At 43.7% G+C, this 25957-nt stretch overlaps 3 protein-coding genes across 13 annotated transcripts; 1 reads left to right on the forward strand and 2 right to left on the reverse strand.

Moving 5' to 3' along the window:
* The first annotated feature begins 1069 nt into the window (after positions 1-1069).
* ZNF175 (zinc finger protein 175) lies at positions 1070-17528 on the forward strand. 2 transcript variants are annotated; one of them, XM_024237967.3, is made up of 4 exons: positions 1070-1309; positions 9199-9325; positions 9595-9690; positions 14420-17528. In XM_024237967.3, exons 1-4 carry the CDS (start codon positions 1238-1240, stop codon positions 16258-16260), a joined length of 2136 nt encoding a protein of 711 aa, XP_024093735.3. In that variant the 5' UTR covers positions 1070-1237; the 3' UTR covers positions 16261-17528. The 2 variants fall into 2 exon arrangements, with proteins under 2 accessions (XP_024093735.3, XP_024093736.3); XM_024237968.3 differs by lacking the exon at positions 1070-1309 and having other exon boundaries at positions 9203-9412.
* LOC100442932 (beta-1,4-galactosyltransferase 3) lies at positions 1304-25675 on the reverse strand. Of its 10 annotated transcripts, none has more exons than XR_010138655.1 (8): positions 25573-25675; positions 23916-24154; positions 22378-22472; positions 21982-22166; positions 21169-21324; positions 20942-20995; positions 20607-20862; positions 1304-1409 (listed from the first exon to the last, which is right to left on the reverse strand). XR_010138655.1 is itself a non-coding variant. In XM_063720231.1 (7 exons), exons 3-7 carry the CDS (start codon positions 22408-22410, stop codon positions 20731-20733), a joined length of 564 nt encoding a protein of 187 aa, XP_063576301.1. In that variant the 5' UTR covers positions 22411-22472; positions 23916-24154; positions 25573-25675; the 3' UTR covers positions 20606-20730. The 10 variants fall into 10 exon arrangements, 4 of the variants coding, with proteins under 4 accessions (XP_063576301.1, XP_063576303.1, XP_054397073.1 ...); XR_008516716.2 differs by having other exon boundaries at positions 1304-1486; XR_008516714.2 differs by having other exon boundaries at positions 1304-1805; positions 21165-21324.
* LOC112130164 (uncharacterized) lies at positions 25346-25952 on the reverse strand. Its single transcript, XM_024237969.3, has 2 exons — positions 25582-25952; positions 25346-25429 (listed from the first exon to the last, which is right to left on the reverse strand). Exons 1-2 carry the CDS (start codon positions 25950-25952, stop codon positions 25396-25398), a joined length of 405 nt encoding a protein of 134 aa, XP_024093737.2. The 3' UTR covers positions 25346-25395.
* Positions 25953-25957: the final 5 nt, after the last annotated feature.

Consider the following 25957-nt stretch of genomic DNA (forward strand, 5'->3'; position numbering starts at 1 on the left):
CAGATCGATGATGGTTTCCTATTGGGGCATTTCATTTGGACCCCTATGTTGGGGATTATTTGTCGTTTTATGGAAACCAGAAAATTGTGCTCGCTGGGAAACATTTCTTGGCTATCAGGGCAGTAATGATTTCAGAAGCCTGGGCCATGTCAGTGACTGGGAGGCATTTTGGAACTTTCTGGCAGCCCTGTAGTCCACTCATTGGGGATTTCTGAAAGTCAGTCCTGTCAGTGATTGCATTCAGGTGCGGTGGGGGCAACTTATTGTGGACAGGCAAGAAATGGTAACTGGAGGCCCTGATGCATGTCTGCAAATTTTCTGTGTCAAGGTGGGGATTGGGACAGTGATTTTAAGTTTTAGCACTAGTCAGAAGAGGCTGGTCTGTGTGGTGTATTATGGATGGGGACTGAAAAGTCCAGAAGCTCAGAATAGGTACACTAGACAGAGCCACCTCCCGGCCTGAGTTCTATGAAGGCAACAGGAAGAGGAAATGGTGTTTCTGAAGCTGGCCACATATGGGTACATGAGATAGTGGAGACAGTGTACAATTTAGAACAAGGCAGATGTGGGGCTGATTCCCTGTTTTTCCATTTACAGACTGAGTAACCTTCAGGCAAATTATGTAACAGCACACAGCCTCATTATCCTCATCCTCAAAATGGGTATAATAATGCCCATGATATTTAGCTGACAATTAAATTGACAACTTTCTTTTTTTTATTCATATTTATCACTTGCCAGGCAGGCACTGAGGACTTGACAAGCTTCATCTTGCTTAAGTTTCCCAACACCTGTGATAAATACCTGCATTTTCATTTTGGAAACTACAACTAAAGTAATATTTTCATATTCTCACAGTGAAAAGGTGGCAAAGCTGCAATGAATTCACCATTTAGTCCAGACTCAGTCTTTATTGTTAACCCTGACTAATAACTAGAGTTGGGCTTTCTGAACTTTGTCTACTCCAGTGTCTGACACAGTGACTTCACCTCAGTGCCCTCAGGAAATACTTGTGGAGTGAATATTGAATGAGTGACCATGTACTCATTGCTTTTCCAAGGCTTCTGCAGAACCCCCGGGTCAGGCCACATCATTGAGGCTGCAGGATCTCTCTTCATAGCCCAGCACGACTCTCCGCAGTGTCCCTGGTTGGAGAATCCAAACACCTATCCAGCTTCTGGCTCCTGGGAAAAGTGGAGTCAGCAAGAGAGATCAAGAGTAGAAGCTCAGAGCAGAGATGCCTGCTGATGTGAATTTATCCCAGAAGCCTCAAGTCCTGGGTCCAGAGGAGCAGGATGGATCTTGCGAGGTAAGCAGGAGCAGCCCTGGGGACAGTTCTCCAGAACGTGAGGGCAGACACAGGATGCAGCAGGTCTGGGCTCCCTGCTCCTGAGTCAGTCTTGAGCCTCCTGTCAAGCGAGGACCACAGAGACTGATGTTTCCACATTCATAGGCTATCTGTCTTCTAGAGGAAACCATGAACTGGCTGATAAAAGAGGATAGTAGAGGGTTGGCCTTGGGTCAAGAAAGAAGAAACTGTAGTCCCTGGTCTGATCAGAAGCCCCAGTCATAGGATGGAAAAGCTGACTCTTTCCTGCTAAGCACTGGTTCTGCTCCTTCATCCACCACTGGGTCTTTGAAGAATTTCAAGTGGTCCCCCCCACCAAATTCCTTGCTTGGTCCATGGGGATTGGCCTGTTTTTCCTCTGTTCTCATAAGGTGCAGCAAAATCTCCTTCCTTTGTAGTTTAAATAGTCACAGGGAGGTAGAGTGAGAACAGGCTTTTAAGGACCATGTGGTTTTTCCTGTTTAAAAAGGTGAATAAAAAATGCTGGAAAATAGTGTTTCCAGATTGCCCACAGATAGAAATAGTCTGGATTTGGTAACAAGAAATCAGAATTCTTGGTATAGTCAAGATTTCCTGAAATCCTAAATTATTCTGTGTATCTCTTGATGCTTTATTTACAAGTCTTTAAATAGTATGTGACTATAATAGTAAACAGTGCACCATTGTTCTGTGATGGGTTTATACTCAAATTTACAGAGATGTTGTTTTTTTAAAAAGTATAATAAATATGTGTGTTATTATCCTGAACCAATATATTGTGAGAAGATTATATATTTCAGTAACCTGTTAAAATCATCTCAACCTGCTAGAAACATTTGATAATATAAAGTATTAAAAGAAGGGAACATTAACACAAAATAAATTGCATATATAAATCATTTTCAAAATTGTAAATACCCCAAATATTTAAAAGTCGTTCTTAAAAGAAAAATTGAAACATACAAGTTTAGGTGGGGTACGGTGGCTCATGCCTATAATCCCAGCACTTTGGGAGGCCGAGGCGGGCAGATCACTTGAGCCCAGGAGTTGGAGACCAGCCTGGGCAACATGGCGAGACTCTACAAAAATACAAAAATTAGCCAGGTGTGGTGGCATGCACCTGTAGTCCCAGCTACTCAGAACGTTGACGTGGGAGGATCACCTGAGCTTGGGGAGGTCAAGGTTGCAGTGAGCTGCAATCATGACACTACACTCCAGCCTGGGCAATAGAGTGAGATCCTGTCTCAAAACAAGTTTAAAACATGAAATTGTCTAAGTCTTTGTGACAGCAGTGCAGATGCACAAACGTTTCTCTCATTTGCATTGATGTTGGTCAACTTGCGTGTTCAGAACATCTTCAAGTTTAGTGTTTTAGGACACATGTTCAATATAAGCTTTTTTCCTTTTTTAACAATGAAATTTTTTTTCTGCTTGACCTGATTTCCAGTTTGTCATTTGAATCAATATTGCTGTCGCTAATTCAGATTTTCCATCAGTGTCTGAATTCATGTCAGAATATATCCCACTACCATTCACATTATCTTCTCTTTGTGGTGTGTATTTCCCTCTGCTCTGGACAGTACTATTTTTATTTTGTTATTTTTATCTTTTCTAATGTGATGGAAATAAAGATAGTATAGTGTTTTAATTTGCATTACTTTGTTTACAAACAGGATTTTTTTTCATAATTTTATTGGTCAATTACTTGTCTTTAGTGAGTTACTTTTTCTTACCTTTTGATTTATATTTTGGTTTGGTTTAGCCTCCGATTTTTAGCGAGTTCTTTTTTTTTTTTTGAGACGGAGTCTCACTCTGAAGCGCAGGCTGGAGTGCAGTGGCGCAGTCCCTGCTCACTGCAAGCTGCACGTCCCGGGTTAACGCCATTCTCCTGCCTTAGCCTCCTGAATAGCTGGGACTACATGCGCCCAACAGCACCGCTGGCTAATTTTTTTGTATTTTTAGTAGAGATGAGGTTTCACCGTGTTAGCCAAGATGGTCTTGATCTCCTGACCTCGTGATCTGCCCGCCTCAGCGTCCCAAGAGAGTTCTTACATAGTAATAACCTAAGGTCCTTTTTGCATATGTTTGTAAATACTTTTTGTTACTCCTTTGAAAGTAGGTTTTAGTTTTATTTGAACATAGGAAAGAGGATTAGATGGTTTTGTGAAGCCTGTAGTCTTTTAAAAGGGCTGTCACTTGCTATATTTTTACCAAAGTTCCAGTTCCTCCCAGGCAATCACATTTTACATTTTTAGCTAATTATTTTGGCATTTACTTCCTAATCTTTTAGTGACATGCTTATATTGCTGCCTCTTGGATTGTTAATTAGCACATTAATTAATTAAGAAACATGTCATTAAAAGGTTTGCTTTTACCCGCTTCCTCATACTTTCACCCCCAACACCTGCTTTCCTTGCCCATGCTTCTCTAAGAACTGGTTCAGATTCTGATCAGGTCAATATTCCTTGTTTATGATTATGACTGTGTAAACTATATTCAGAGCTGCCTGTATAGACACCGTGATAACTCTTTGCCTGCATAACTTATGGTTTTTTCCTGGAGCGCACAATTTTATGGATTATTTACTTGCCTATATACATATTAATGTATTATACAATTTTCTACAAGTGTGTACACACTGTCTTCATAAATTGAATTTGTTACTAGGTAATTGCAGGCCCTCGCTATTTCAGGGACAGTTTTTTTTTGTTTTTTTTTTTGAGACAGAATTTCGCTCTTGTCTCCCAGGCTGGAGTGCAATGGCGTGATCTTGGCTCACTGCAACCTCCGCCTCCCGGGTTCAAGCGATTCTCCTGCCTCACTCTCCCGAGTAGCTGGGATTACAGGCACTTGCCACCAAGCCTGGCTAAGTTTTATATTTTTAGTAGAAACAGGGTTTCACCATGTTGGGCAGGCTGGTCTCAAACTCCTGACTTCAGGTGATCCACCAGCCTCGGCCTCCCAAAGTGCTGGGATTACAGGCATGAGCCACCACACCTGGCCTTCAGGAACAGTTTTAATCCTCATAACTTTGCGAGGTACTGCTGCCATTATCCCCACTTTACAGACAAGAAGACTGAGGCACAGAATGAAATAAGTGGCTCAAGTTTACATAGTCAGCAAGCAGCCAGCCTGGGATTGAAGGCAGGCAGTTTGCTTGAAGGTTGGGGCTGTCAATGCCATCTCCTTGAGGAAACCTTTCCTATTGCTTTTTTGTCTTGATGTGATTGGACCTGGCTGTTCCCCTGGCACCTCGTGCTGTCTTCTGATGGTGGCTGTGTTCACCATCGCCTGGGAATTCTATTTTTCTCTGTCAAGTGTCCAGTTCCTTGTGTCTTGAATCCTTCGGCTTTCTCTTCCACGGTTTACCATTACTCTTATTTCGTGAAAGTGCATCCTCTAGGAGTTCTTGGAGACAGTACACGGCAGTAAATCCCGTGAGAACTTATCTGAACATGTGTGTTCAGATAATGGAGACTAACAGCTTAAAAATAGGAGAATCACTTGACCCACGAGGTCGAGACTGCAGTGAGCTATGATGGCACCACTGCACTCCATTCTGGGTGACGGAGTGACATCTTGTCTCAAAAAACAAAAACATAAAAAAAGACCTGAGAGGTTTACATATATGAGCATGACATGAAAGTGAAATGATAAGAAAATGAATGATATGAAAATGTCATGCCAAAAAGCAAAGATCATATATTTGCATATTTAATAGAAAGATGTCACGGAAAATGACTTGATTTACCCTCACACTAAGTTGATCTTTGCCTGGGTTCATAGGTTGGAAATCATTTTTTTCTTCCTAAAACACCCCATATACTACTTCCTCATCACACACATATAGTCTCTCTGCTCTCAAATCCTGAAACTCTTATTTTTAAGCTGTTAGTCTCCATTTAAAAGGGTTTTTCTGCTCTGTCATTTTCTATTTCTTTGGTTTTGGACCTTCTTTCTGGAAGAATTTCTCAATTTTATTTTCTAACCCTCCGATAATCATTACTGCCTTAAAAAATTTTTAAGAGCTTTTAGATATGAATACTCCTTTTAATGACATGATGTTTTTATTTAATGATTAAACTATCTTACCTAAGGATATTTGAGATATTTTAAAATGTAATTTTATGAATAGATAATACACAGCGTTTACAAATTAAAACATCATGAAAAGTAATTTTTTTACAAAATACTCCTTTCTCTCTCTCTTACTCTGTCGCCCAGGCTGGAGTGCAGTGGCGCGATCTCGGCTCACTGCAAGCCCCGCCTCCGGGGTTCATGCCATTCTCCTGCCTCAGCCTCCTGAGTAGCTGGGACTACAGGCGCCTGCCACCACACCAAGCTAAATTTTTGTAGTTTTAGTAGAGACAGAGTTTCACCGTGTTAGCCAGGATGGTCTCAATCTCCTGACCTCGTGATCCTCCCACCTTGGCCTCCCAAAGTGCTGGGATTACAGGCGTGAACCACCGCACCTGGCATACCCCTCTCTCTTTTGTCCCTGATTTGTCCAGGTTTCTTCCACATAGGTAATTATAGTTAGTCATCTGCCGTTACCTCCCAAACACTACCACTTCCTTCCAAAGTTAACTACTTTCGTCACTTTTAAGTTAATTACTTCATTTTAAAAAACGAGGCCGGATGCAGTGGCTTACGCCTGTAATCCCAGCACTTTGGGAGGCCGAGGCGGGCTGATCACGAGGTCAGGAGTTTGAGACCAGCCTGGCCAACATGGTGAAACCCCATCTCTACTAAAAAAATACAAAAAATTAGCCAGGCATGGTGGCGGGTGCCTGTAATTCCAGCTACTTGGGAGGCTGAGGCAGGAGAATTGCTTGAACCCGGGAGGCGGAGGTTGCAGTGATCCAAGATCATGCCATTGCACTCCAGCCTGGGCAACAAGAGTGAAACTCTGTCTCAAAAAAAAAAGAGAAGCAAGCCCCAAAATGGGAAAAGATTCTTGTTACACATACAGCTGACAAAAGTTTCCTGTAAAATGTTGAGGACGGCTGGGCATGGTGGCTCATGCCTGTAACCCCAGCACATTGGGAGGCCAAGATGGGAGGATTGCTTGAGCCCAGGAGTTTGAGACCATCCTGAGCATCATAGGGAGACCCCATCTTTACAAAAAATAGAAAAATTAGCTACATGTGGTGGTGTGTGCCTGTGATCCCAGCTGCTCAGGAGGCTGACATGAGAGAATCACTTGAGCCCGGAGGTCGAGGCTGCAGTGAGCTGTGATTGCACCACTGCATTCTGTCTTGGATGACAGAGTGGCATTCTGTCTCGGATGACAGAGTGGCATTCTGTCTCAAAAAACAAAAACAAAAACAAAAGACCTGAGAGGTTTACAGGACAATGAGATACTCCTTCAGAAACACAGAAATGGCCATGTGCAGTGGCTCACACCTGTAATCCCAAAACTTTGGGAGGCCAAGGTGGGTGGATCGTGTGAGCTCATGAGTTTGAGACCAGCATGGGCAACATAGTGAAACCCCATCTCTACAAAAAATACAAAAATTAAGGCTGGGTGTGGTGACTTACACCTGTAATCTCAGAACTTTGGGAGGCAGAGATGGGCTGATCATTTGAGGCCAGGAGTTTGAGACCAGCCTGGCCAACATAATGAAACCCCGTGTCTACTAAAAATACAAAAATTAGCCAGGCGTGTTGGCAAGCACCTGTAATCCCAGCTACTCGGGAGGCTGAGGCAGGAGAATCGCTTGAACCCAGGAGTCAGAGGCTGCAGTGAGCCGAGAGTGTGCCAGTGCACTCCAGCCTTAATGAGAGTAGACTCCATCTCAAAAAAAAAAAAAAAAAAATAGCTGGACATGGTAGTGCACGCCTGTGGTCCCAGCTACTTGGGAAGCTGAGGCAGGAGGATCGCTTGAGTCTGAGAGGCAGAGGTTGCAGTGAGCCGTGCTCGTGCCACTGCAATCCAGCTTGGGCAACAGAGTGAGATTCTATCTCCCAAAAAAAAAAATTCTTTTTTTGAGGAAAAGTGTTTTTAACCCAGTAGAAAACCGAAGAAGAGACTTGCTTGAGTAGGCTGGGAAACATGGGAAGATGCTTAGCTTCATTAGTCATCTGGGAGATGCCAGTGTAACCCCCATGCCTCCACCAAAATGCATACAGTTACCAACACTGATAATACCAAATGTAGGTGAGGATATGGAGCAACCAGAAGGATTTTGTGTGCTGCTGGTGAGCATATAAATTGGTACAGCCAATTTGGAAAAAGATTTCCAATGTTCTACTAAAGGCAAGCATGTTTTTCCCATGATCCAGAATTCCACCCCTGGGTATATGCCCAACATCTGTTCTGAACTGGTATTTAAATCTAGACCTGTGCTGTCCAGTATGCTGGCCACTCACCACATGTAGCTATTGAGCACCTGAATGTGGCTGGTTCACACTGAGATGTGCTTGAAGTATAAAATATATGCTGACTTCCGAAAACTTAGTATGAAAACAGAGTGTAAAGTATCTCATCTCGATGATTTTTAAAATATTGGTTACATATAGAAATGATAATGTTTTGAATATAATGGATTAAGTAAAAATATCATTAAATTGATTTTATCTGTCTTTTAAACATGGCTACTAGACAATTTTAAGTTATATGTGTGGCTCACATTCACGGTTCATGTTTTATTTCCATTGGATGGCTCTCCTCTAGAGGCTTGATCAGAGTCCACTTGGATTTCTTTGTTTTTGGAAATGATACTTAATAGTTTGCACACCACGTATTTTCCTACCTCTCTACTTTTATTTTTTTATTTTGCATCATATTAGGTGCACTTTAATATCTGGTTATCTCTCTCCTTGTGATAAAATTGATGATTGGTTTTAGATGTTGTCAGCCTACTCCTCCATTATAAAGACCCCATCAGTCTTTCATATGGTTTTAGCAGTCATTGGTAATCAGTAAAAGTGGTATTTTTGTTTTGTCCTTCAGGCTGCATTTATCATCTGCAGTACTTCTGGAATGAAGATCTTTCCATCATCAGTCCTTTCATTAACCTAATGTTGGTTCTTATAGGAAAGATCATCTTGTTGAAATATTATATGATCATATCTCTTCCCTGCACTTACAATCCTGAAATGGCAATCCATTCATTAAAATAAATAATCCATACCCATTATATATTCAGGCACCAGCCCACTTCTTTGGAGCTTGGATGGTAACCACCTTCCAAACATGACATAGTCGCCTCTTATCTTACACAGAGCTGTCTGCTTCTCCCTGAATTCAGTGTTTTCCCACCTTTCTAGTTTTATTCATGCTGTTTTCTGGAAAATGATTTCCTTCACACATCCTGCATCAAAGTTCTTACTTCCAGTGTAAGCTTCGCCAACTCTGAGTAGCATTACCTTCTACTCCTAGGTAGAATTTGCCTTTCCCTAATTTGCCCCTCCCCAACAGTGTCCTCTGCATATATTTCTACCATGTTCCCTTTTTAACCCTGTAGTTGAGCTTTTGTATTTACATGTCTTCCAAGTCTCTGAGTTGCTACAAGAGTAGAAGCTTATGTAATTCTGTGTTGAGCACCAGAACCCAGCTCAACTACAGCCTCACATGTAGTTGCTTCATCAACATCATGCTGGTTATTCCTAAATTAGCTAGAGGGAACCCATTTCTGGCCTCATTTTTGAAAAAAAAAAAAATGAATGAATGAATGTAGGTATACAGTGGATGGAGGATATTTCTCTTAATTTTTTTAAATCCCTAAAAATGTGAAATAGGTGTTTGGTTGGGAAGCCTCTGTGATGGATCATGGTGAAAATCATTAAAAGCATGTTGCTCCTATATGTGCCATCCCCACTCGCCAATGATGACCTAATTCACAGTGAGCTGGGGTACACTGTTACAGGCATCAGTGTCGTTTGAGGACGTGACCGTGGACTTCAGCAGAGAGGAGTGGCAGCAACTGGACCCTGCCCAGAGACGCCTGTACCAGGATGTGATGCTGGAGCTCTATAGCCACCTCTTCTCCGTGGGTGAGCACAACTGACCTGGGAATCTTGGCTGGATCCTGTTGAGGAGATTTCCTTCCTCCTCATTGCAGAACGCAGTGGGATATCAAAGTATGTCATGACTCTTTCCTTGGTTTGTCCTGGATTGTTTGTTTCTTTTGGGCACCTTTTAGTATTATTTTGTGCCCAGTGGAAAATGTTGACTTTTCTAATGAGCCAGTGTAAAGCTTCATTGAATGGCCTCTAAAACTGAAGAAGCTACACCCAAATCCAGTATCCTTTCTAATTAACAGGGTATCACATTCCCAACCCAGACGTCATCTTCAGAATGCTAAAAGAAAAGGAGCCACGGGTGGAGGAGGCTGAACTCTCACATCAGAGGTGTCAAGGTGAGTAAGTTGTACCCAGGCAAATGTAGATACCTTTGCAGGGAACCATTACCCGTCTACCATACTTTTCTATTCCCTGCATTCCCCCAGTGATGGCCCGTAGATCGCCTCCTACTCCCAGTTTCTACATCAAACACTGTAAATGTTCTATAAATTCTGAATGTCCTATAGGGGCTGCCTTAAGAATTTTCCATTGGTGAATACTCAGGAATGGGATTGCCTGGTCCTGGAGATAAGTATATGTGACTAAATCAACCATATTGCTCTTCTGATGGGCTGATGGGCTGCACCAGTTCACACTTCCATGTGCAGTGCACAAGGATTTGCATTTGCACATATTGCTTGCTAACACTTGGCATTAACAAAATTGGTGAATTTATAGCCCTACTGATGGGTGAAAGGGCTGTTTCATTTTTTTTTGTTTTTGGTTTTGGTTTTTTTGAGACAGAGTCTCACTCTGTCACCTAGGCTGGGGTGCAGTGGCACGATCTTGGCTCACTGCAACCTCTGCCTCCTGGGTTCAAGTGATTATCCTGCTTCAGCCTCCCAAGTAGCTGGGACTACAGGCACCTACCACCATACTAGGCTAATTTTTTGTATTTTTAATAGAGACAGGGTTTCACCATGTTAGCCAGGATGGTCTCGATCTCCTGACCTTGTGATCTGCCCACCTCGGCCTCCCAAAGTGCTGGAATTATAGGCGTGAGCCACCACGCCTGGACTGTTTCATTGTTTAAGTGTTAATTTTTCTAATAACTGAATGGTGAGAGCCTCTCATCTGTTATCTGATTGGCTTTTTCATTTGTTTGTTGCATTTTCTTACCACTTATCTCTTTGTGTCCATGGAGTTTTCTGCCTTTTTTTTTCCTATTTTTTTGCCCCTAATTTTATTTTCTTTTCTTTGCTGGATCTGCTGTCTTCTTTTCCCCCCAGTTGTGGCACCTCTAGCTTGGGGCCCTGTTCTTCCATATGGGCATCTTTTCTTTTTTTTTTGAGACAGAGTTTCGCTCTTGTTGCCCAGGCTGGAGTGCAATGGTATGATCTTGGCTCACCGCAACCTCCGCCTCCCGGGTTTGAGCGATTCTCCTGCCTCAGCCTCCCAAGTAGCTGGGATTACAGGCATGCACCACCATGCCCGGCTAATTTTGTATTTCTAGTAGAGACGGGGTTTCTCCTTGTTGGTCAGGCTGATCTCGAACTCCCGACCTCAGGTGTTCCGCCTGCCTTGGCCTCCCAAAGTGCTGAGATTACAGGCGTGAGCCACCGTGCCCGGCTATGGGCATCTTTTCATACAGGAATTGACTTAAAGGACCCATCCATTCTGAACTCTTAGTCCTCACATTTTTATTCTAATGATTTATATATCAATACCTCTAGTCCCTGTGCTTAAACTGTGTTCTGCTACCTTACTTAGCTCCATGGAGGACAGTTCCCATGAGATAACTCACTTCCTTAATTTTGGGAGATCAGAAATTGGAATTATCATCACCCAGATAAGGAATTCTCACCTGATAAATTTTGTCAGATTTTTCTGTTTCTGGGCTCAGAAACACAGTCCTCTAATTTAATTTATTACTTTGGAATTCTTACCAGTTTTTCTTTTTTTAATTAAGAAAAAGGTGACCCTTTTTCTTAATCTCAGTGGTATTACAACAAACTAGATCCCCATTTTCTCATATTTAGACAATTTTGTTCCTAGTGAGATATGTTGATTTCAGTTTTTTGAGTTTAGTCAAGATACTGACAGATTTTATGACCCCAAACATGGCTATTTTGTTTCTTTTTTCCTCAGCAGATATGATAAAAACAGGCAGTTATTTCCTACTGTGTAGGATTAACAAATTCTTTTCAGTGACATTGTCCTCATGGCCACATATTTCCAATCTAAAAATATACCTGAATAGTTTTCATCACTCATGCTCTGCTCCATTGTTTTTGTATGTTGTTTAATGTCTTACTCCATAGAATGATTCACTTTGCATACAGTCTGCTGATTACTTTGTACTTTCTTAATCTTCATTATATCAATGTTTAGCATGAGGAAACCATTGTATTTAAGATATAGGATTAGGATTTTTGTATTTAGGATACAGAAATTACTGATTTTCTGAAAATGGGCAGAAAAGAATATTTCACACTATTTTAAAAGGATGCTTTAAATATTTGCTGAGATAAATTCAAAAGAACAGAGATTGTATTTAGATGGAGAGGACAATGGCATTAAATGTTAAAAGTATTAGCCTTTGTGCATCAGTCATGTCTGTTTCATGGAAGGCTACTCAAAAAGTAAGTGTATCAACATGGGAAGCATGGATAGCAAATGCTTGTGAAGTTCAGAAAAAATGATGTCAGCCTAGAGGTGGAGTGACATTGGGAATTAATTTTAAGGGCACAGTACCTATAACTGGTTCAAGAAGCCATTTTGAAGTGAAACAAAGAAGCAGATGAAGCAAGCTTAATGGCAGTAGAGGACATGAGAGTGTGCTTGGATTTGAGAATAAATTGGACTTCTTTTTTGCAATCGGCATTGTTAGGCTGTGTTGCAGAGTTGTGGAAAAGCTTTTCAGTACAGTTCTGATAGTTTACATTGAACATTTTGGGCAGTAATTTAAGTGTTACCAGGTTCAGCAAGATTTTTATGACCTGAATAAAGTGAGAAGTTAAAAATGTTTCAAATCTCTGCCTGGGGACACAGTGGAAGATTGCCAGAATAAATGACCACTCATATATGGGGAAAATTGCTATTTAAGAGTGAAAAATGAAATAGAAAACAACCTGTTTTAATAAGTGGGAAAAGGATGTGAATAGACATGTCTTCAAAGATGATATACAAGTGGCCAATAATAGGAAAAAATGCTCAACTTCACTAATTATGTGGGAAATGCAAATCAAAACCACTGGGTGATATCCCTTTACATCCATTAGAATGGCTATGATTAAAAAAACAGAATAACAAGTGTTGGCAAGGATATAGAGAAACTGGAATCCTTGCATATTACTAGTGGGAATGTAAAATGGTGTAGTCCTATGGAAAACAGGATGGTGATTTCTCAAAAATTAAACATAAAATTACCATATGATCCAGCAACTCCACTTCTGGGTAGATACCCACAAGAATTGAAAGCAAGGACCCAAACAGCTGTTTGTACACTCTTGTTCATAGCAGCACTATTCACAATATCCAAAAAGTGGAATTGTCCATTGACCAATGAATTGGTAAACAAAATGTGGTCTATACATACAATGAAATATTATTCAGCCTTAAAAAGGAAGAGGAATTATGAAACATGTTGCAGTGCGGATGAATCTTATCATGATGCTAAGTGAATAAGCCAGACACAAAAAATCCAAATGTATCATTCTACCTATATGAGGTGCTTTAAGTGGTCAATTCATAGAGACGGAATAAGATTGCGGCTGCCAGAGGATGAGGGACAGGGGGAAAAGGGAACTTGTTTCATGGATACAGCATTTCAGTTTTGCAAGATGTAGAAGTTTTGGAGATCCATTGCACAACAGGGTGAATACAGGTAGCACTACTGAACCGTACAATACAAAATGGGTAAGATGGTAAATTTAATATGCACTTTTGCTATGATAAGAAAAAGTTAACAATAAAGATTAAAAGTGTCCTTTTTTAAAAAAAAGAATGAAAGATGATTGAGTTTTTTTGATAGGACAAGAGTCTGGGATACAGTTTAAGTGACTGAAAGCGAAAAGAAACTACATGTGATGGTCATACTCAGTATTAAAATCTGGTAGAAAAAGTAATAGTAAAATTTAGTAACTATTATTTTTATTGAGAACCTGCTGTGTTTTGTGCACTATACTAGTAAAGTGCACAAGATGATGAGGGACTCTTATTCTTGGCAAAAAAAACAAAACAAAAAACTAAACTAAAAAAGGTATATTTGATAGCATAAAGCCAAAAGTTCTAACAAAGGACAATTAATTTCAATGGAACAAGGGTGAAACAAATTCTGGGGAACAGCTTGCTTGTCCAGTCTTTTAGAATATATTTCTGGGGATATGGGTATATTCCTAAGTTCAAGAAAAAAAAATTGTAGCTTCATGGAGAGTTGAGGCATAGTCATTCTTTCACTGGTTGGCCATGTCAAGATAGGTGAAGCTTTAATAGTTTTCAGAAGGATATACAGGGCTGATGGACTTGGCATTGTTTCTAACAAGTAAGATAAAGCAGGCAGATTGGTGAGGATTCATCTCTGAAAGTTAATGAAGACCTACACACTGAGCCCCCTCCTTCAAGCCTTGGCTGCCCACAGATGTTGCCCTGCAACACTCTTGTCTGTTTTATCCCCTACTCATCCTACTAGATCTGGGTGTCTAGACCACTTGCATAAGTGTCCTCAGGTTGTTGAAATCTAATCTCCACAGATTAGCAAAGTGATCTTGGCCAATTACATAACCATTATGTTCTTCCTTTTCTTTGTAAAACAGGAACACCCATCATCGCTACCTCCTGAGGTTATTAGGCAGATTAAATGAGTATGTGTGCACCATGTAGGCCACTGCCTGGCACATGCTAAGTGCTATGTAGATAAGTGCTCATCATATAATAAGGGCTCTGTGTTTCTGCTCATTGTCAGCATCATTAGCACCATTATTACATGACTCAGCAATTTCCTTGTGTTCAATGTCAATCAGCTTCATTCAGTTTCTCCTCTTTCCTGTTCATTGTGTCTATTTCATCTTCTCTTTCTCCTTTTAGAAGGGGAGTTTGGGCTTGAAATCCCACAAAAGGAGATTTCTAAGAAAGCTTCATTTCAAAAGGATATGGTAGGTGAGTTCACAAGAGATGGTTCATGGTGTTCCATTTTAGAAGAACTGAGGCTGGATGCTGACCACACAAAGAAAGATGAGCAAAATCAAATTCAACCCATGAGTCACAGTGCTTTCTTCAACAAGAAAACATTGAACACAGAAAGCAATTGTAAATATAAGGACCCTGGGAAAATGATTCACACGAGGCCCCACCTTGCTTCTTCACAGAAACAACCTCAGAAATGTTGCTTATTTACAAAAAGTTTGAAGCTGAACCTAGAAGTGAATGGTCAGAATGAAAGCAATGACACAGAACAGCTTGATGACATTGTTGGGTCTGGTCAGCTATTCAGCCATAGCTCTTCCGATGCCTGCAGCAAGAATATTCATACAGGAGAGACATTTTGCAAAGGTAATCAGTGTAGAAAAGTCTGTGGCCATAAACAGTCACTCATGCAACATCAAATTCATACTCAGAAGAAACCAGATGGATGTTCTGAATGTGGGGGGAACTTCACCCAGAAGTCACACCTCTTTGCCCAACAGAGAATTCATAGTGTAGGAAACCTCCATGAATACGGCAAATGTGGAAAAGCCTTCACGCCACAACTAAAACTTAGTGTATATCTGACAGATCATACAGGTGATATACCCTGTATATGCAAGGAATGTGGGAAGGTCTTTATTCAGAGATCAGAATTGGTTACGCACCAGAAAACACACACTAGAAAGAAGCCCTATAAATGCCATGACTGTGGAAAAGCCTTTTTCCAGATGTTATCTCTCTTCAGACATCAGAGAACTCACAGTAGAGAAAAACTCTATGAATGCAGCGAATGTGGCAAAGGCTTCTCCCAAAACTCAACCCTCATTATACATCAGAAAATTCATACTGGTGAGAGACAGTATGCATGCAGTGAATGTGGGAAAGCCTTTACCCAGAAGTCAACACTCAGCTTGCACCAGAGAATCCACTCAGGGCAGAAGTCCTATGTGTGTATCGAATGCGGGCAGGCCTTCATCCAGAAGGCACACCTGATTGTCCATCAAAGAAGCCACACAGGAGAAAAACCTTATCAGTGCCACAACTGTGGGAAGTCCTTCATTTCCAAGTCACAGCTTGATATACATCATCGAATTCATACAGGGGAGAAACCTTATGAATGCAGTGACTGTGGAAAAACCTTCACCCAAAAGTCACACCTGAATATACACCAGAAAATTCATACTGGAGAAAGACACCATGTATGCAGTGAATGTGGGAAAGCCTTCAACCAGAAGTCAATACTCAGCATGCATCAGAGAATTCACACCGGAGAGAAGCCTTACAAGTGCGGTGAATGTGGGAAAGCCTTCACTTCTAAGTCTCAATTCAAAGAGCATCAGCGAATTCACACGGGTGAAAAACCCTATGTGTGCACTGAATGTGGGAAGGCCTTCAACGGCAGGTCAAATTTCCATAAACATCAAATAACTCACACTAGAGAGAGGCCTTTCGTCTGTTACAAATGTGGGAAGGCTTTTGTCCAGAAATCAGAGTTGATTACCCATCAAAGAACTCACATGGGAGAGAAACCCTATGAATGCCTTGACTGTGGGAAATCATTCAGTAAGAAACCACAACTCAAGGTGCATCAGCGAATTCACACAGGAGAAAGACCTTATGTGTGTTCTGAATGTGGAAAGGCCTTCAACAACAGGTCAAACTTCAATAAACACCAAACAACTCATACCAGAGACAAATCTTACAAATGCAGTTATTCTGTGAAAGGGTTTACCAAGCAATGAATTCCTAGTGCATCAGCATATTCCTAAATGAAATATACTCCGAGTTTCTTGAAGAAGAGAAAATCTTCTCAGAATCAGGTCTAATTATATGTTACTGAATTCATGCTTCAGAAAAACTCTAGGGATGCACTGCATGTGTGAACACATGACAAAAAAGTCATGCTTTATTTTAGTGAGGGCAATTACAGAGAAAAGAGTAAGCAGAAATGTCCTTCTTAGTACTGGCCTCATTAAGGATTATAAATTTTCTCCCCGGGAAGAAACGCTGACTAATGCATTGAGAAAAGCCTTTCTGTAAAGAATGGTACTAGACAGGTTGTTACCTGATTATTTATAGTAAAATGTGTGGGAAATTATATCAATGATAACCCTGTTTATTGTGGGATATCAATATTTCTAAAGTGCCAACACAGTCATGATAGGACAATATTTTATGTGTGTGTGCCTTATGTATATAAGCATATATATAATATATAAGCATATTATGATATATAGGTTGAGTATCCCCTCTCCAAAATGCCTGGGATCAGAAGCGTTTTGGATTTCAGATACTTACAGATTTTGGAATATTTGCATTATATTTATTGGTTGAGCATCCCTAATCTGAAAATCCAAGATTAAATGCTCCAATTAGCATTTCCTTTGAGCGTCATGTTAGAGTTCAAAAAGTTTCAGATTTGGGGTTTTCAGATTAGGAATACCCAACCTGTATGTACGTATATTTCTGTATCTACGTATGTATATATATGCATATGCAGACATATGTATATGGTCTGGTCAGCATATGTGTATGTATGCGTATGTATGTATGTATGCCCTCAGTGCAGTGGGGTTTGCTGCAGAATTCACTGCATAGCAGGAGATGTAAGTAGATTAGTTATTTTTTAAGAGAATCTAATCTAATTGTTTTTATAAAAATTATTCCCTATTGAATATTTATATAATGAGGTTGTATCAACAATGATTAACTCCTTTATTATACATACACATGAATGTACATTTTTGGTAAATGCATAAATGAGATTCTATAATGTTTACTGATCTTTATATTACAGCTTTTCTCTTCTTTTAGGATTAGCTCAGCTTGCCCCTCCCTTTCCATCTCCACCATCTATAGTGAGCCTCTCCATAATCAGTGCCAACCATTAGTCTCGTTCATATTTTTACACAGGCCCCTAAACATACACACCAGGAGTCAACAAACTGTGGCCATTGGCCAAATATGGCCTCCCAACTGTTTTTTTAAAATAAAGTTTTACTGGAACACAGCCATGTTCATTTGGACATGTATTGTCTGGGCTTCTTTCATGCTGCACTGGCAGAATTGAGTAGTTTTGGTGGAGATCAAATAGCCCCCAAGCTGGAAACTGAAAATATTTATTCTCTGGATCTTTACAGAAAATGTTTGCCAGCACATGATACACACACAAACACACACACATACACACATATTACTATGTTCATAATCATATACCTGTGTAAGGACTCTTTCATTGATTTATAAAACTCAGATCTCTTACGTGTGTGGATGGTATTTTTTTCATTCTACAATCCATGATGGATTGTACACACGTGTATTCTATGAGGTTGACCTGCCATAATTTATTTAGCCATTCCCACAGTTTTGATTACTTATTTCCTCCCCACACACATTTTTTGCTAAAAAACGGGGAGGGGACTGTTATCAATACTTCTGAGAAGCAGACCAGCATAATCGTTTAAGTGCACAGGCCCAGGAGCCAGGTTCCTGCATTTGATTCCTGGCTCCACTCTCTACCCTCTGCATCTGCTGAGCAAGTCATTTGGTCTCATCTATTCTGGTTTTCTCATCTACAAAAGGGAGATGATGATAGTACCCTACCCCCATGCATTTGGTGTGAGAAGTGTGTGTGTGTTAAACCCTTGGAACTGCATGGACAGACCAAGTGCTGATGAGTTTTAGCGGGCCTCATATCCCTGAGCCTGCCTGGTTCCCTTGTGCTGGGTGTGGGACTGTGGTGGGAGATTTCAGTCAGCTGGAAGTCTTTTCCAGAAGGGTGTTAGAGATGGGCACCCATGGCTTTAGTCTCCATACCCCTTCAAGGTTGATAGGGGCCCACACAGCTGGTCAGGAACCAGCACAGGCCTGAGGCTCTGTCTAAAACAAGGTGACTTCACATGCAGGAGCCTGTGCTGGGCCCTGGAGAGCAAATCTGTTCTGTCTCACTGGCCTCTCCCTGTCCAGGGGTGTAGAATCAGTAACCATGTCTCACCTCCTGAGAAAGGTGGAAGAGTCTCACCTGGGGAGTCCAGGCACAAGGGCTGGCCGGCCGTAGACATAACTGTGTGGGGTGGAAAGGGCGCAGAGGGCTCTCCATGGTGGTGAAGGGTAAATAGTGTGCACCTGGGTCCTGGGAGTGGCACCCTATTCAGTTTCAGGGAGGAAGGTGGCAGGGCCCTAGGAAAGGTGTGTTAAAAACTTGAGCCCACAGTGTAGATACACTGGTTCCAAAGACCCCTCAGGGTGTGCCTCCCTTCTCAGATCTGGGCTTTCCCTGTTCCTAAGCATCACCTGGGGGGATCACTCTGGGGGCCTCATCTCCAGCTACATGTTCACTCCTCACGTGGCCCTCCCTAACTGTCCCCGTCAGGGCAAGCCCTTCCTCCCCATTTCCAAAAAGCTGTTCGTTTCCTGGCCATCCCACACCTCTGACCTCATGCCTCTTCCAGGGCCTGTTGTCTTTAACACCTTTGTTTCCTCCCTACCCCCCAACCCCCTCTGTCTAGAGGGCTCACCTCCCTCCCAGCCTCTGTCTCATATTACTTTTTCTTTCCTCTCAGTACCAAGCGTTGGGACAAGCCAGTCTGTACTCAATGCCTGTGGGATAATAGACAGAGGAATCTGGAGTTTGGTTGGGTGATTAGCTTTGGAATTGATGGGTCCCAGGGAGCTGTCTAAAGTTTTCAGTCACATGAGGGCATGCTCACAGATTTGTGAAAAGATCTGTTGGCTCAGAGAACTAAGAGATGAATAAATGTTAGTCTAATGGCCTCATCGTGAGATGAGGGGTCAAGAGTTTTGAGTTTCCAGAGGGAGAAGCTACTATTCTAGGCAGCTTGTATGAACTAACTCGTTTATTCCTCACAGCCATTGTAGGAAATAATCTACCCTCATAAACCCCATTTTAGAGATGAGGAAACTGAGGCTTAGAGAATTTGATGTAAACTCAAGACCGAAAATCTAGTAATGAGAAAAGCCTGGATTTGAACCAAGCTATCTGATGCCAGTGTTTTAACTCTTAACCATTGTACTACTTTACCTCCCTATGACCTTTTTTTTTTTTTTTTTTTTTGTGAGATGGAGTCTTGCTCTGTTGCCCAGGCTCTGGAGTGCAGTGGCGCAATCTCGGCTCACTGCAAGCTCCGCCTCCCGGGTTCACGCCATTCTCCTGCCTCAGCCTCCCGAGTAGTTGGGACTACAGGCACCCACCACCACGCCCGGCTAATTTTTTGTATTTTTAATAGAGACAGGGTTTCACCATGTTAGCCAGGATGATCTTGATCTCCTGACCTTGTGATCCGCCCCCCTCAGCCTCCCAAAGTGCCCATGACCTTTTTATTGTTGGGCAGTGAAAGCCATGGTGAAATGAAGAATGTCCTACTGTCATGTGATGTGATCAGAAAACATACTGCCCGGAGTCCCCTGCCCCCACCCCCAAAACCAGTACTTGATCCATCCTTTGACTGTTGTGGGGATTAGCACAAAGGTTGGGCACAGTAGCAGTTAGGCTCATGGGCTCTGGAGCCAGCCTACCTGGATGCTACACATCCCAGCTCTGCCCCTCGCTAGTTTGGTGGCAAGCAACTTAACCTCTCTGCCTTAATTTCTCCAGCGGCACAATGGGAATAATAATAGATCTCACCTTGTGGCTCCTTTGCATATTACATGCGTTAATTATGTAAAGTCAAGCATTAGAATGGTGGCTGTCCACCGTGAGTACAACACAAATGCTCGTTCTTAACGATTCAACAAACATGGAATTTCATTAAATCTGAAATAAAGGTATTTTGAGAAACTGAATTCTGTTATCAAGTGTGAAGTCCTGATCCAGACTCACCTCGTGCACACTATTTACCACAAAGGTGGACTCCCTACTTTAAATGCATTCACTTAAAGAGACCTTTGCCTGTACTAATTAGTGTTTGTTAAGAAGGACCTTCTGGACATAGTTGAAAGAAGAGAGAAAAGAAGCAGGGGTGGTGGGGAGGAGGAGAAGGAGAAGGGAGGAAGGGAGGGAGGGGAAAGAAGATGGATGGATGGAAGGAAGGAATTAGGGATGGCAAAAAGGAGATAAAATAAACTCTACCTTAATAAGAAACAAGGTGGGGTGAGTGGGAGGGCTTCCCTGTGACCTTGCCCTCAGGGGCTCTGTTCTGGCTTCCAGATAAGATACCCCTCAGCTTGGCACTGGGTCTCCTGAGGCTTGGAAGTTATGTCCACAGTGAGGTTGGTGTAGAGGGGCAACCGCTCTTTGGAGAGCAGCCTGTAGCCCAGAGAGTTGATGCCATCATTGGAGGATCGAGGGATCGGAGGGTTGGCGGATCTGGGACAGAAGGCGAGGCCTAGAGGATGGGGAGGGGCAGTCATGTGAGCCTCAGGGAGGACCCAGAACCAACCACCCCACTTCCAACACTGATTCACCTCCAAGGCCTCTGCTTGTGGCCAGGGTCTTCCCCCTCCAGCATATGGTAGCGTCTAAAAAGCAGGTGGGGCCGGGAGAGGAGCATCCCGCTTAGTTTCACCCTTCCAGAGACACAGGAAGGCATGGAGGCCAAACACCTGTCTCTGACAGGGTCCCCATGCCACAGCCCAGCCCTCCAGTCCAGGGTAGCCCATGTCCCCCTCAGCCCAGGGTGGCCCATACCTGCCTCATCATGTCAGGACCTGCAGCTCCTGCCCCCCACCTGGCAGTGATGTCATCCTCATCATCCCAACCCCAGTACACGTTGGAGAAGCCATTTATCTTCAGGTAGTGCGTGGGGTGCACGGCAAACACCCCTCCAAGGTGGCCTGGGTGGGGCAGCCTAGAGGCAGAAAGTCGGAGAGGCAGAAAGTCGGAAGCACAACTTTCCTTGTAGGGGAGGGCCCCGGCCCTTTCCTGGCCAGGATCTACAAGGTCTGTTTCTAGATTGGCCCTTTTCCACTTACCCTGTGATGTCCTCTCCCCTGACCCCTGTGATAGTCCCATCTTGAGCCTGGGATGTCCCCTTTTCTGACCCCAGGGTAACCCTTCCACTGACCCTTGGGATGGCCCTCACCCGACTCTTAGGTATCCCCTCTTCTAAGTCATCTGGCTGGCCCATCTTGTGACTGTGTTGATGGCCCCTTCTCCCCAGAACCCTAGGATAGCTCCTTTCTCACCCCTAGTCAGACCTCTCCTATGTTCCCGTCCTCTGACCTCCATAACAACCTCTCAGCTCACCACTTTATTAAGCACATCTTCTGACTTTTCTATCAATAACCACCCCCACCCCCACTTGACACCTATGTCTCAGAGGAAGGTTCACCATCTGTAAGGGTTTCCCCACATCCCATCACCCATTCCCTCCCTACCTCAGCCACAGGGACCAAGGGATGGACCCTTGACTTCAACCTTACTGCACAGATAGGCAGGGTGAGATGCAGGGAAAGGCAAGGCCTGGCCAGCAGTCCCCCACAGGAGGTTCCCTCCCTCCACCTACTTGTAGTTGAACTTGTTAATGGCCACAGACACATGGGCAGGGATGAAGTCACAGGTGTAGAGGTTGCAGTCATCTGGGAGCAGGTTTACATCGTGGAAGAAGACACAGTCCCAGTCCTCCTCCTGTATAGCCTCCCAGAACCCCACGTTGCATAGCCTGCCCTGGTTGAAGGCAGTGTTGTTTACCTGGGGTGGACACAGATGCTCAGAGCTGTCCCCACCATCAGGCAGCAGTGTTCCCCCACCTACCAGGCCAGTCCTTTTTCGCCTTCTCAAGTGCCATTCCCCCACCTTGAATGTCTTCTCTTTCCCACTGTGTAGTTAGAAAACCCAGACTTGTCAAGGATGATGCAATGCAAAGGTTACTCCCCTGAGAAACTTCTCTTGTATTTCCCACCTCCATCCAAGTCAAAGTCAGTAATTTCAGCATCTCAGCTTCCCTCCTCCGGCCATCTCCAATGTTCTCGAGGATTATCACCTTTGAGGGGCCATCTAAGAGAGGCAGAGGTTAGGGGTGATAAGGGACCAGCTTTGTCTCTGTTTCTGCTCCTACTAGATAAAGACTGGGTCAGAAGCCCAGGAATCAACATTGGGCTTAATCTCCTCCTCCTCCCCTTCCTCGATCATCATCTTCATCATCATCATCACCATCATCACTATCATCATTATAATCAGCATTACCATCATCACCATTACTGCCTTCATCATCTTCAACACTATCAACATAACCACCTCACCTCTGCCATCATCATCATCAGCACCATCACCATTATTTTACTCATCATCACCACCTTCCTTACCATCACTATCATCACCACCACCATCACCATTATTTTACTCATCATCACCACCTTCGTTACCATCACTATCATCATCACCAACATCATCACCACCACTACCACCTTCAGTATCACCATCAACATCACCACCATCATCACCACATCAGCAGGAGCAGCAGCAGCAGCACCATCATTTATCAGAATCATCATCATCACCATTCATAATCACCATAATTGCAATCACTTATTGAGCACCTACTATGTACTAGGCATTGGCCTAACTGCCTTACATTGGTTAATATAAGGCATTACATTAGGTATGAATCTTCCCCATAATGTAACAGTGGAGGTGCTATTATCATCTCTATCGTGAATGAAAACTGTGGCACAGAGCATAAGCTCCCCAAATTCATACAGTTATACTGAATAATAGCATGCTGAATGAGTGAATGAATGATTCCACACTCAGACAACACAGCTAGTAGTAGGCAAGGCCAGGATTTAAACAATCCCGTAACTGACCCCAAACCCAGTGCTTTAATTTGCCCCTTAGGTTTACCGTGCAATCTGGTCAGCACTGGTCTCAAGGAACCTCACACTCAGCAGGACTGAGCCTTTGCCTCAGACAGCCTTTTAAGCTGATCCCAGACTTGGCAAGTCTAGATCAAACCTATAGCCCTTGGCTCCAACATCCTCCGATTCAAGTTCTTCTTGACTCACAAACTCAGCCTCCCAGATACTCTCTAACTCAGACCACTATCACCTTAGAGAGTGCCAACTTCAGGCCAAGTGTGGTGGTGCACGCCTGTAATCCCAACACTTTGGGAGGCTGAGGCAGGCAGATCATGAGGTCAGGAGTTCAAGACCAGCCTGGCCACTATGGTGAAATCCTATCTACTAAAAATAGAAAAATTAGCCAGGCGTGGTGGTGTGCGCCTGTAGCCCCAGCTACTCGGGAGGCTGAGGCAAAAAAATCGCTTGAACCCGGGAAGTGGAGGTTGCAGTGAGCTGAGATTGCAGTGAGCTGAGACACTGCACTGCAGCCTGGGCGACAGAGCTAGACTCCATCTCAAAAAAAAAAAAAGTGCCAACTTCAGCCCTGCCATGCCGGGACCCTTCTGCCCTCTTACCTCTGCCCCTCCCATTTCTGCCTCACCTGGTTCACCACCTAGATGATGACGTAGTGCAGTTGTTGGCACTGCAGGAAGGGGTGCAGGTGGAAGAGCAGGTACTTCAGGTGCTAGTTTTGCCCATAGTAGGGCACCACTACCGCTGTGTGGTGCTGTGCCCAGCAGTCAGGTGGCTGGTATTGACCTCCCAGCTTCACCAGTGGGTTCTTCTCTACCACCTTCTCCATTGTCAGGTTCTCTGGGATGATCACCTTCAAGAGGCCATCTGAAGGGGCAGAGACCTAGAGTGGTCAGGGACCTCCTACCCCACAACTCAGTTGTACTGGGTTGAATATTGTCCCCCCAAAATTCATGTCTACATTAGAATGTGGCCTTATGTTCAGAAATAGGATCTTTGCAGATGTAATTTGTTAAGATGCAGTCATACTGGATTAGAGTGGGCCCTAAATTCAGTGACTGGTGTCCTTACAAGAAGGCCATGAGAAGACCCCCAGAGAGAAGATGACCATGGAGGTAGAGATTAGAGTAATATGCCTACAAACCAAAAGATGACAAGGATTGCCAGCAACAACTAGAAGCCAGGACAGAGGTATAGGTTCCTCCCTCAGAGCCTCCAGAAGGAACCAACCCTTGCCAACACCTTGATTTGGGGATTCTGGCCTTCAGAAATGTGACAGAATCTCTGTTGTTTGAAGCCACCCAGGTTGTGATAAGTTGTTTATGGCTGCCCTAGGAAACTACTAATAACATGCCAGTGCAGAGGGCTCTGGGCTGCCCACGTAGACTCAGGAATGCCCAGCCCTCCTGGCTTTCCCTCCACCTCTCAATGCCTCGTTCTCTCACTCTTACCTCATCTCCCCCCTGATTAAATATGATCCTCTGGGCCTCGTTCTGGTTCCCATGTTTCTCACTCTTCTCTCAGCAAGTTCCTCACCTCCTGTTGCTTTCCTTCCTAGGGACTCCAGTGGTCCTGAATCTGCCTTTTGAGCGCCAACCCCAAACTGCCTCCCAGCTGTCTCCTCCTGGATGGTTCGCAGGCTGTCCACTCTCACTGCATCTCAGACCACCTTCCTTCTTGGAAGGCAGTATCTCTCAATTCCCTCTTCCACTGAGGACCCCCATCCATGCTTATTCCCTTCATGCCCGATTGGATTTATTCTAAACACGGCCATAACGATATCTCTTATCCAGCATGCCCTTCTGAGACTGTGTGGAAACTGCACGGGGCACAGCGTCTGGCACAAGCTAACGGCTTAATTGCTGTTGTTTCCCCATGTCCTGGCTTGCAGCACTTGTAACCTCTGGGCTTCCGCAGCCCTTAACATCTGATACCTTCACATTAAGATTTATCATCCTTATCTCTGGACCAGGCTGAATACACCTGTGTCCCGGTGCATCTGGCCAGCCGGTGAAAGGGCCTAGCACACAGATTAACAAATGAATGAGTTCCAATTACCAAAGTTCAATCCTTGAGGTGGGCAGAAGACGCCCGAGGCGTGTCTCCCATCACCCTTCACTCTCAATCCTCCTTATCAAGGGCCTCACGGGAAAAGAGATAAGATCTCAGAATATACAAGAGGGAGCAGTTTCGGGAAGGGGGACATTGGAAGGAAGTGGAGGGCTTGGATCTGGGGAGCAAGCGGGGAGAGTGCTCCGTTCCTTGGTTTTGGGATCTTGCCTTACGGTTCTCACATGCGCTCCATCCTGGCTTCCACCTGGCAAGGTGTTTGTGTCAGAAAGACGATTGTGCGTAACTGTTCACCGCGTCCACGTCCCGAGAGTTGCGCACGCATGGAGATCTGCAAAACGCTCCCTTTCAGCTCCGCGCATGCACAGAGACCCCACCCCGCAAGTCCTTGCCCCTCGGCCTGGGCAGGCGTCCACTCCCATGGCTGCAGGGCGCGCGGAAGAGCCCACTCTGCATCCCCGAGAGGCGGCCCAATCCTAGGAATGTGCTTAGCGCAGGTGCTATCTTCCCTTTTCACATTCCCAATCCCTTTCTCCGCCCCCTCAAACTCTTGCCATACTCCCACAACAGCAGAAAATGTGAAAAAAATGTCCATCCCGT

The sequence above is a fragment of the Pongo abelii genome, chromosome 20 (assembly GCF_028885655.2).
Source record: "Pongo abelii isolate AG06213 chromosome 20, NHGRI_mPonAbe1-v2.0_pri, whole genome shotgun sequence".
Classification (NCBI taxonomy): domain Eukaryota; kingdom Metazoa; phylum Chordata; class Mammalia; order Primates; family Hominidae; genus Pongo; species Pongo abelii.

Excerpts from the sequence above, each read along its gene's own strand:
- ZNF175 (XM_024237967.3), top strand. The coding sequence starts at position 1,238 with ATGCCTGCTGATGTGAATTTATCCCAGAAGCCTCAAGTCCTGGGTCCA. Across the intron at positions 1,310-9,198 it reads AGCAGGATGGATCTTGCGAG|GCATCAGTGTCGTTTGAGGA; the intron begins GTAAGCAGGAGC and ends ACACTGTTACAG. Across the intron at positions 9,326-9,594 it reads TAGCCACCTCTTCTCCGTGG|GGTATCACATTCCCAACCCA; the intron begins GTGAGCACAACT and ends TCTAATTAACAG.
- LOC100442932 (XM_054541098.2), bottom strand. The coding sequence starts at position 22,410 with ATGCTGAAATTACTGACTTTGACTTGGATGGAG. Across the intron at positions 21,325-21,981 it reads ATTAACAAGTTCAACTACAA|GCTGCCCCACCCAGGCCACC; the intron begins GTAGGTGGAGGG and ends TTCTGCCTCTAG. Across the intron at positions 20,996-21,164 it reads GTCCTGACATGATGAGGCAG|ACGCTACCATATGCTGGAGG; the intron begins GTATGGGCCACC and ends CCTGCTTTTTAG.
- LOC112130164 (XM_024237969.3), bottom strand. The coding sequence starts at position 25,952 with ATGGACATTTTTTTCACATTTTCTGCTGTTGTGGGAGTATGGCAAGAG. Across the intron at positions 25,430-25,581 it reads GAAGCCAGGATGGAGCGCAT|GCCCTTGATAAGGAGGATTG; the intron begins GTGAGAACCGTA and ends TTTTCCCGTGAG.